The sequence below is a fragment of the Mya arenaria genome, chromosome 1, assembly GCF_026914265.1.
Source record: "Mya arenaria isolate MELC-2E11 chromosome 1, ASM2691426v1".
NCBI lineage: Eukaryota > Metazoa > Mollusca > Bivalvia > Myida > Myidae > Mya > Mya arenaria.
Window position 1 is genome coordinate 805746 of NC_069122.1, and position 12088 is coordinate 817833.

General features: G+C 35.8%; 1 protein-coding gene across 1 annotated transcript in view; it reads right to left on the reverse strand.

The window, feature by feature from the left end:
• Nucleotides 1–2932: 2932 nt before the first annotated feature.
• The window catches only part of LOC128234842 (mucin-5AC-like), a 74090-nt gene continuing 64934 nt past the window's right edge, over nucleotides 2933–12088 (reverse strand). Inside the window, 16 exon segments of the mRNA XM_052949386.1 lie at nucleotides 2933–3338; nucleotides 3489–3540; nucleotides 3948–4082; nucleotides 4289–4372; nucleotides 5281–5388; nucleotides 6604–6722; nucleotides 7317–7640; nucleotides 8205–8409; nucleotides 8748–8879; nucleotides 8999–9217; nucleotides 9754–9875; nucleotides 10079–10165; nucleotides 10327–10558; nucleotides 10770–10876; nucleotides 11354–11479; nucleotides 11864–12002. Of these exon segments, the coding sequence (XP_052805346.1) occupies nucleotides 2998–3338; nucleotides 3489–3540; nucleotides 3948–4082; nucleotides 4289–4372; nucleotides 5281–5388; nucleotides 6604–6722; nucleotides 7317–7640; nucleotides 8205–8409; nucleotides 8748–8879; nucleotides 8999–9217; nucleotides 9754–9875; nucleotides 10079–10165; nucleotides 10327–10558; nucleotides 10770–10876; nucleotides 11354–11479; nucleotides 11864–12002 (2532 nt within the window). The 3' untranslated portion in view covers nucleotides 2933–2997.

A 12088-nucleotide genomic window follows, 5' to 3' on the forward strand; every position in this document is an offset into this window, starting at 1 on the left:
GAAGTAAAACAAAGGGTGTAATGTTTGTTTGAACATGAAAGCCATATTTACATAGAATATGTACAGTATTCAACAAGATACCTATTTACGGCTTGTGTAAATAATTAGACATTTGTTTGGAGTGCGTATGTATAATAGTATGTATATATTAATAATATAGTTTTATTGTATGTCAGGAAAATGTTAAATTTATGTAAAACTTTATTATGTTGAATGTGTTTTATGTTTTTACCCATTTTGATATGGTATTATGTAGTTTATTATTCGGTCTTGTTCAGTTTAGGTTTTTTAAACTGACTGGACGTATTGTTCAGCTGTCTAGGAAGACAAACCCTGAGCAGATCAAATTTATGTGTTTCCAAATTACCAACTTGGCATTGGTTTTTATCATAACATAACATATTAAAGATACTAGTTTAAAGAACATGTTAGTCTTTAGATTTATTGTATGTTTAATCAAATACCATAAGTAAATTTATGCACTAAATGAACCATAATTTATAGTTCTCATTGATAAAACAGATAGCCACAAGTACATGTAGGTCTAAGAGTTGGGGCCTGGATGGAGTGGACAGGAACATTGCATGTTTATACATTGTACTTTCCAATGCAAGAACCCTTATTTATTTTCAAAGTAAATAAAGCAATCCCCACACCCAGGAACTGCAGTATGGCTTTACCAGCTCAGATGCCATCATAACTTGAGTTCAAAGTTGCTGCAATTCCAGTCACATTTAGATATCAGAAGTATTCAAACACTGTTCTAGCAAAATACAATGAATTACTTGAGAAACTATTTTTTTTAAATAGACATGGACAGGTTTAAAGTGGCTACCCAATGTACTGCAACACCTAAAACATGATTCCTGTAAATTGGAAACATTATGAGCACTCCAAATGTCATGGTACAATTTAATATAGAGTGTCAGAAAAGAAAGCTACTTGATTCTACTTTCAACGTCTTCATTCTGTATGACACGATGGACCAGGAGGATCATGAACCTACAAACTTTTTAGCAATCAAAGAGGTTTGAAGCTATCAGGACAGTTACAGAAGACAATACAAAATTGACCAATCTGATGCACACAAATTAAGACGGAGAAAATAATTCTTCACTTTTCCAAACTATTTTCTTAACATTTTATATACAGTCTGACATACATGTAGTTGTCTTTTACAAGGAATGTTTAAAGTATGACCCTGTGGTCTAAAGCTGACCTGCCCAAGGGGTGAGAGGTTTTCTATATCGAATACAATTACATCTTTAAAAATCTTCTTCTCTGAAACTGCAAATCACAGACCTTTGATACAATGCTGTATGATATCATTGATATGCCCTGTACGAAGTTTGTTTAAATTATGAAGATTGGGTTGAAACTTGTTCCAGCCCCATGCAGTTTTTTTTCTATATAATTAAAAACTAAAGCTCTAAAAAATGTTCTTTTCCCAATTCATAAGGCGAAGAATTTTAATTATTTGTATATACATGTAGCCATCAAAGTTATATATATATAGTTGCTATTTACCAAGATTGGTCTATCCGGACCCTATGAGTTCTAGCTTTGTTATACTAGTGTAATAATTTAGTCTTTGAAAATCTTCTTGACTGAGACCACACGGCTTCTACCTTTGATGTTTGTTATGTAGCCTCATGTGTAGCTACTAGTATATGTTATGTCACCTCCTAGAAACCAGTGACTTCCTTAGCAAGGTATGACTTCTTTAGCAACAACTTTCCTCTTTATCAACCAGCAACCGCCATAACAACAAATGTTTTCCTTAGCAATCAATATCTTTATCATCAACCACTTTCTCTTACGATGACTGTCTTGTTGTGGATTCACATGTACATGTTACTTTTAAAGAGTACACAACTAAATTGATTGATAAACAAAATAGTTTCTCTAATGTATTGGAGAGGAAATTGTTTTTCGTGAACATTTGTTTAAGATAGGGTCAAGATATTTTCACTAAATGCTTATTTTACGTCATACTAATATTAGCTTAGGTACATGCATAAATATTATATAAGAAATCGAGTTCAACAAGTAGAGGCATGTACTGTGAAAATCTTTGTGTTGTCATAAAGTTCGATCGTTGGCGATGATTCAAAACACGTAAAGGATATTAACATGAAATTTAGGACAATTCGCATACGATTTGAAAGCTGCATTGATCTGACTAAAATATATTGTCTCCCTCGTGCAAGAACCTAATTATCACAAATTATCATTAAAAAGTACGGATAAGACCTTTTTTTATTTTTTTATATAATGGAAACGATCGATGATCAACTCGGACAAATGGAGAACCATCGGCGTCTGCTTACTTCTCATAATAGAAATAAATTGTTATATCTTTCAGTTTCGAATATAGGTATATAAAAACTATATATTCATTGTTATTAACATAGAGCTTGTAATGTATGCAGAACATATGTAATTCTTATTGTTTGTGACAGGAGGCTGTATTCCTTAAACATTTCCGTTTTTAAAAGAAAAGTAAAATATAGTTGTTTTGATTGGACTATCATACTAATTGTCCAATAAATACATACCGTCTTTGATTCTTAGACTACGATCAATCTAAGATGCATATTAAACCATGTCTCTTGTCGGTTGTTGTATAAGCCTGCCTTTTCCTGCCATATTCCGCTGTATTATCAACGTGTTTGTGATATAAAATTTATCGATGTTTGAATATGCTTTATTTCCAAATCACTACAAAATTGAACAGGTCAACCCTAAAGTGTACCTATGCACTTTAACATTCCGAAAGAATTATCAATAAGAATATGACTTTGTAAGTTAATATTAACTACAACAAGAAATAACTCTCAAGATGTATAACAAACGTTTAAATACGCTTACAACTATTTCATTATAATATGGACATTTATAAATAAAATATATATTTGTTAAGTCGATCAAGTCCATTTTGGAAGTCCGTTCCGTGTTAACGCATTGTCAAGTAAAGGTAGTGTCTTTTGCCCGAGCTTATTTCGCGCCAGAACATGCACTGCAGCCACACGATTTCGGTACAGAATATGACTTGGTGATTGTCCTGCCATTTGTGCACGTAAGCTCCACGTTCCTTGTCTCACTTCCGGTTGCTTGACAACAATTGCAGCGATTGGTAAATCCCTGCATCACGTGACTATAGGAAGAGCGCGAATTGCAGAAACCGGAACATTCAAGCAGGTCGGGAATTGGTTCAATGTTTTTGCAAACTTCCATGTTGTCCATAATCGTGAAGTAGCCAATCGTATGGTTGGAGTTTCCAGCAACGAGCCGTGGAGCGCATGTCTGGCATATAAGGCTACTGCTTGTGACGTTACCTGAAATTATAATTATCGATGCATTTGTTGGAATATGAAAGGCTCTTGTAGCTCAGTAGGTTTTGATGTAGAAGGGCGCTGTCAAACATTGTTGTTGGTATATATAAAAGGCTTTACTCTTGAGCCAGTATGCCAATGTCATATACTTACGTTCAGGTAAACATTTCATGCAACAGCCTGTGGCGTCGTATGCTTCCTCGTTCTGAAATTATTCATAAAATCTAGGTAAATGTTTTCATGTATCCAAAATAATTGACAGGTCCCTATAACATTGACAATACAACTACAATTGAGCGATTATTCAATATTTATATAAAAAAACTACAGAAACGAAACTACCCTGGAAAATCACATGCTCACTGGTTGACCTGGTTTAGCCAAAATAGTACGTGGCCTTTTTGCAGTGGCAGTTGAGGTAGCGATTAAATAATCTTACACGATTTTATGGGCGTGCATGTTTGCAGAGGCCGAAGCATTCCATATTTATTGTTTTATCAAACACATGTATTTCAATTAAAACCATTCCGGAAACTAATCTTATTTTTAAAGGCCATCTAACAATTGCAAGCAACTTTTGTCCCATCATTTTACGGGAAATTGCTTACTCACCGCCTTGCAGTCGGTCAACTGTTCGTAGGCAGAACATTGCACCCGGGTCTCTGATACGATGAACATGGCGAGTTTCGCGTCGAATATGCACAGTTTGTCGTAGCATTTCTTTGATGACTCCATTGTAGCACCGTCCTGTTTTTAAAGGGAAAATATTGTTTACCAAGTCGTTTCAGGTAACATAGATCAATAGTGACTTTAAAATCATGAACAATATGTCACTGTGATTAGATATGTCGTTATTCATTCAGATAAAATGACCATTTAACCCAAGGTTGGGTTAATCGAATTGCTTTTAATATGTTTTCGTTATAATGAAAATTCCGAAACGGTATGATTACCTTGTAAATAGTTCCGTTGACAATGCATCCATTTGGCTGGCAGTCTAGGCAGCAAAAGTCAGGTCGGGCAATAGTCTTGTAACCCTAGGAAATATAAATGGGCCTATTTTGACCGTCTCTTCAAAAACACTATTAATCTGTGTCAATGCTTAATATTTAACATAGTTATCGTATAAAACTGCTTAATTAATCTGTGTTATACAGATACATGGGGCATATTGTGATAGGACGCTTTTCTGGTGACATGTATCACGTCGAGTTCGGTGAGTAAACACGTTTCCGTCGAGACGTGATGCAGGTCACCAGAAAAGCGTTTTGTCGTAATATTCCATTTATTATATACCTGTCTATCTAATTATTCCTTTGTATTTTTCGGTTTTAGTTTGATTTAAATTTACTGCCATCTGTCAAATGTCAATATATAGAAACATTATTTTTAACAACGCGAAAGTAGTTCTTAGACTACACACGGTACTCCCATGATACGGAATTGGAAAACGACAGTATGTTCACACGGATTTTTTAATACGGCGTGCTGTATTTTTACTGGAAATTGAAAGGCCTATAATTAAGAAAAATATGCGGTTACCGATTTTCCATTTCATTATGTTACTGCTATAGTCAATTGTTGAAATGAGGTTACCTGGGACAAACCGAATGTCAAAGACGAATACAAAACATAAGCTTACAATTGTCAAGAACGAGTGTCTGCTATATAAGGGAAAGAACGGAACATATACAAGTATAGAAACTGCATGCATAAATATACCGGTTGTTGAATAACCACAGATATTACTATTTGTTTAAGACAACTATGTTCTAAAAACTTTCAAATTACCTCTCTGTGTCACGGTTACGTGTATTTATAACAAAATGACGTAAATATAATATGCATGTCATCATCGAACAACCAGGCATTCATTTAGGCAGATATCGTATACTGTACAGTTTCTTTTTTATCGTAAGTACACATTGCTTTAAAGAAGTATCACCTGTGGACAGGAAGGACATGTTATCTTCTGACACACAATGTCGGCCACGCCTCCTTTGTCGAGGCATGCACAGTGGGTACAGACACCATCAGACCAAGACTGTCCAGTCTGAAATATAGAAATCGGTTAGATTGTACTATGTTATTTAAGCCCATTTGCTAGACCACTTCAGTGACGTATTAATTTTTATTTACAAAGCACTTTGATAATATAGAAAAAATAGCCTGACAAATATGGTTCTAACATACACTCGAGGTAAAAACGGTAATTTCACGAATAGAAAATATGATGCAACCACATTGACGCTTCGTACGTACTGTTAACACGTGTACCTGATATGTTTGTGTCGTGTTGTCCGCTAGTTTATATTGACACGTGTTCTGGCCCGGTATCGGAAACACGAGAGTTTTCGTCATACATGCAAACGACGTGCAGTTACATCTTGTTTGTATCTCAACAGCGTCTTGGCCCTTTTTAAAAAAAAAAAAAATTAAAAACCGGAAGGTAAGTACAGTTCATGCAACTGTTATTAATAAGACCATAATGATCTCTTGACGCTATTAAGATTTTAAAAGTCGATAATTAAGGATGTTACTCCTCCCTTCTTGCAAACTGAACACATCTTCAATTTCTACCCAAATGCGGCTATGAAAATAAATGAAACTATTTTGAGAGTCTGCGTAAAGAGTAATGCCCAGTTTTCGCATACCGTCTACCAATTTCTTGAATCCCAATTAAACCTTAAAGACATCCATTGTGATGCGTACAGAAACTAGAGCTAATCCTGATATTGATGTAAATAAAGTTTTTGTTACGAAACAAAAAGACAAAGGGTTATCAGGAAAATATTTCAATATTCACAACTGATATCATAACTTGTACGTTATGTATCAGTTTGAAGTCATTTGATGAACTCCTGTTTACACAATTATAGATGATTTAGGTAATTTAAGTGGAAAAATGTACCGGTTTGCAAACAGGTTTCGTCGTTGTTGGACATATGGTAGGGCACACTGAAAAGAAAATTGTGCAAACGAGGAATGACGAATATTGTTTATCAATCATGATATTTAAAGTCATTTATATAACATTATATACTTTTGGAAAGACCCACGCCTAACACATCTGATAAAGCCTCACTTTCTGGCCAATTAATAAATGTATGTTTTTGAACTTATAATAAATACAAATACTGATTATAAATGAACACAACTCACTGCATCTGTACGTAAGACAGCAATCAGACTCTCCAATGGCTGGTTCCAATGACATTGGAGCGTGGCAGTTGAGAATGGGCGGGACACAGAGGTTGGATTTACATACGACGATGTACTGGAAGCAGCACCCGGTCGCGTCTATCACTGTCTGAAGCTCCTCCCCTTCTTTCAAAACTGGCTTTACCATTGGTAGACACTGCTCCGGTATGCAAGGGCCTTGGGTTACTGGAAAATAAGAGAAATGAGAGGGTTATATCATAGACTTGATAATTGAAACATTATGGTCTAACATAATACATGAAATGGCAGGTTTTTAAAAATTGCATAAATACCATTATGTTTTTCACTTACAACCTATCATTATCTTATTTAGATGCGCAGGACATATTAATCTATATTAACGGTCATTCCGACTAAAACACAAAAAGGGCTAACCGCTAACACAAACCTTTTTACAACATAATTAATTATACACTTTAGCATATTTTTACACTACACACATCACCGTATTATATTACTACAATTGCAGGCACCATACCTGGAACAGGCGTGACGTGGATTGATAAGTGTGGTGGGAACGGAGAAACTGAAGTTAATCATAAATTGTTAGTAGAAAGAATTGTTATCATTCATCATAAATGAATCGACTTTAAGGCGCTAACATACAAAAACAAGAAATTATAATGACATTGTGCACATAAACATATTATTATGGTTGACACTTGCTAAGTTAGGATACCAACATGCACTATACGTAGAATTATATACCAATACATGACAGTGAATCATTACGCTTGTATATTGCCTTTACAAATATACCTTCGCAGTCACAGTAGTATCGAATCTTGTAGTCACTGCACGCAATTGGAAAGTTGTTGTCATTCAAACATTCAAGTCCGTTGTTGATTGAGCAAGACAACATCTCCCCACTGTTGTAAGACGCTATACCGTCGACTGTGACACATTCGATACCCTTGATACGTCCTTCGGGACAGAACTTATTTAGTTCATGCGCGTTCATCTTCTCAATATCAACCCCTCCACTGTCTGGCTGGTCCCGGTTTATCCATCTTGACCACCGCGTAAGGCAAGGAGCGATCGATGGCCCACCGTGGGTTTGCGTGGTGTGGACAGTTGGTCGCACTAAAATAGCTAACATACTTAAAAGATTGTTGTCTAGTGTATGTTGTGTCCTATTTCAGCTTTTATTTGGCATTGGTCCCTGAAACATAGTTAAATAAATGGTGCTACGCTTTGTTATTAGAAGCATATTTGGTGTTCTATCGAGAGGGGAGTAGAAGCTGTTGGCTCAAGTATGTCTCATCTGATGAACCAACTATTATTGAAAGGATGATCGTATGAAAATCAATTAAATAAAACATATTTGTCAGACAGCTTAATTGAACTTTTAATGAAATAGAAAAAAATATAGAAATAATAAAATTAACTTTACTCTTTAAATTGAATTCTCTATGTGTATTGTATTGAAATTGGCATCTTGGAAAGCTAATACATAAATATCATTATTCATGATTTTTGTACACTAACGTCCTATTGTGGTTGTCCTTGGCGATTGTTCTGTCAGTGTTGGTGGTGGTAATATTGGTTTGGCTAAAGAAAATTTTAGAAAGTTTGTTATGTACTTCAAACAATAAAAGCTGGAACTATGTCAGTTCAAATGGCAAATATAGTGAAAATATCACCCACCTGTACATTCGCAGAAGTATTTGATCTTGTAGTCACTGCACAGAAAAGGGAAGTTGTCATCATTCAAACAGACAGCTCCGCCCTCAATGCTACACTGCATGATTTCTCCCGAACTATAAGATGCGATATCGTCCGTTGTCCTGCACTCGATACGGGAAATCTTGCCATGCGGACAGAAAGCAGCTTTTAGGGCGGCCGTCCAATTCTGAGTGGAAAAGAAATTATTTGAATACTAATGGTATTATAAAACCAAAAGAATTTAAATACTAGTGCGATATCAATATCAAACTAAACACAGCGGTAACTATCATTTCTCATACAGTGATTTCTGCCACCGCCCATATCACGTAATGATAATCAACATCACGTAACGCAATTCAAAAATACACTCAAACGAACACATTTATATGTAAAATCCAACTATTTATGTACATTAAGCAGGAATTATCTCTGCTCGTTAAGATCACTGAGTTAATTGGCGAATGAGGGTTTATAAACATAATTAAACTCCACTATATTTTTTTCTATTTACTAAATACGGACCTCCCTGTCTCCATCGTCACTGTTAGGGGTATCTGTGTTGATCCATGATGACCAATGGCTAGTACACTGGACAGGCGCACCAGTGGGCACTTGTCCTTGAATGGTGGAAGTATTTGCACCAGAGTCTGAATTGTAATGTCAGATTTTATTGTAATTAACAATGAAATAAAAAAAAACTCATTTACACACACTCTGGTAACTCTTTGAATCGATTTTTTATGTGGCCAGGTAATACAAATGAATTCAAATATCCGAAATGGCTCACCAGTGCATTGACAGAAGTATTTGATCTTGTAGTCGCTACACGGAACAGGGAAGTTGTCATTGTTTAAACAGACAGCTCCTCCCTCAATGGTACACTGCATAATTTCTCCCGAACTGTATGATGCGATCTCGTCGATAGTCCTGCATTCGATGCGGGATACTTTGCCATGTGGGCAGAAGGCAGCTTTCTGGGCTGCTGTCCAGGACTGCAAAGTAATATTGAGATCTTGTTTAAACTACAAGAAACAAATATAAACAGAATAGCTTTGATGAATTGGTGGCGTTTAATATTGGTCTTACTTTAATATAAGAGCGATGTAGCCAATCGGATTGCGTGCTATAAATAACGGATGAATTCAATGATGGAGCCAATAATGTAAGACAATAAGTTTGACAGTAATGTCGTGTCTAAACATAACCATTCAGAATAAAATCGCATTTTATGTCAAACCCGTAAGTTGTTACTCTTGCAACTTGACATGACCAGGACACATCTTCACGTACATTCTGAGAGTTTGTTTAAGACTGAAGACCCAAAAGTACTTTTCTTAATTTGATTGTAATATTTTCTACAACGTGTTCATTGTTTGTTAAAAATGTAATAAGCGTTATAAATAACAAGTTTTACTAAGCTGTAAGAACTTTTGTGGTTTAGAGGGTTCAAAATTTCTCATATCTGAACCTTTGACTCATATGAATATGGGCCAATACCATAATTCTTCAAAGTAAATAAATGTTTGACCTCTCTGTCTCCATCAACACTATCAGGGTTATCCGTGTTAATCCAAGATGACCAACTTCTTTTACACTGACCAGGGCCTGCAGTAGATATTTTTTCTTGCATGGATGCGGTCGAACCTGAAGCTGTAAATTATTGATGTATTGATATGCATACCTTAAGCATAGTTAATCATATCTCTTGAACATCATTCTGAATATCTGGCTATAGTTATTTTTTCAGTTATTGTCGTTTTGTAATGAATATATGTCGTATCTTTTAAATGTTATCTATAACAAAATCATAATCTGAACAAATCATTAATGCATACAGCTAACGAAAGTCATACCAATGTTTGTAGTTTGTGTCCTTCCGCTAGGTTGAGTTACTGTCGGTACGCCTCCAGAAACTTTAGGCGGATGCAACGTCGGGATCGCTATACAATGTCAAGTATATGAATAATATATCAGTTACCTATATATATATCCTATTATTTTGAGAGTAATGAACCAAGGCGCCATTTAAGAAATAACTAGAAAAGAGATTAATAATTTAATGTTGTTAATATTTTATTTTTTTGTATCAAAACCTTCATACCATTGCAATCACAGAAGTATCTGATCTTAAAGTCACTGCATGGCATAGGTGCATTGTCAGTGGTCAGGCAAACAGCTCCGCCTTCAATAGTACACTGCATGATTTCACCGGAGCTGTAGGATGCAGTACCGTCAGACGTCATGCACTCGATACGGGAAACCTTTCCGTTTTGACAAAAGGCAGCTTTTTGGGCAGCTGTCCAGGACTCAAAGGTATCCAAAAAGTTTATGACCTTCGATATGCGTTAATCAATCATGAATAACCTAGGACGTCTTTATCTGAATGAAGACGACCATAATTATTTATTGAAGTTGTTCATTAAAACGACAACTCTTAAAAAACATTCCATATCCGATCTTAGATATATGTTTAGGCCTATTGAGGCATACTGACATATTCACTCTTGTCACAATGAGTTGCGTTTTACAACCAAAAAGCAGTACCTCTCTATCTCCATCGCCTGTGTCCGGAGTATCCGTGTTGATCCAAGATGTCCATTGACTATTGCACTGAACTGGGACAAGCATAGCTGTGGTTGATGTGCCGTTGACTAAGAAGTAAGGTAAACGGATATATTGATGCATGTGTTCACAAAAATAATTTTCTATTCAATAAGTAGGAAGCATATATTGCCACGAGAACCATGAATGTCTACAGCTGAGCCTTACAAGTTCATATCAATACTGCTAGGTCTAATAACCTGGTATGCACTAGCAAACGCGAATCAATGAATTTAATTATTGCAGAAATTTACTCCTATTGTGTTCATTCTAAATTAACAGGTGTCAAATAACCTTGCGCTTATGACGGTATCATTAGATTAATTATGCATTATTCAAATGTGTTCATACAAAACCTAGTAACGGTACATTATTCTACACACACCACAGGATTATGCAAGCGAGGGCATGGTCCTTGCATTTCGAGGATGTGATCCTTACAAAACGAACTAAAGTTAAAAGCAAAATTAATGCAATCAAAACGTACTTGTTTTTCTCTGAATATGTATTTTCAAAAAAGTCCATACCAAGGAGTGGGTTTCCAGTCGATCCACCAGGTGGTATAGCGGTAGGTTGACCAGTGCCTATTGATTTGGGTGGGAGGGTTGGTGTAGCAGTCGCGTATACTGGTGGTGTAAACATCGGAGTGGACACTGAAAGGGATCGTTTGTTTACACTACAGGTAATACGTTTAAAGAACACTCAGTATAATACCACATCGTATAATACATCGAGAAACCAAACATACGAAAACTTACATGCACTATGATCTTGCTTTATGGTCCAGGAACGACTGCTGTATAGAGAGCCAAATTCATGAAAGGAACACCATGTATGTGTTCCTATAAGTTGTATGGGATTGAGCTTTTTAATCAAGTACCTAAATAAAAAGCTACAGTGGCATTCGGTTGATAGAACTGCCTCTGTGAAAAAGTACTTGTATAGTTATTATGGTATGGGGTTCATATTAAGTATCATACAGAAATAAAAGTACACTCATTCATACTTAAAGCATTCCAAGAAAATATGACACTTACCACAACCAACTTCATCATCAATGCAGTCGATGATTCCATCACATCGTCTCTCCTGCGGGATACACTCTCCATTTCCGCACCGGAACTCGCCCGGAGGGCAAGACCGACATGAGCATTCACAGGTTGTCTTGTTAATCACCTTGGAGGAGATACGTATGCTATTTTGGTACTTATTGTTTGCAAAAATAAAATAATAAAACAACAGAAATTACATGTGTTCTGGAT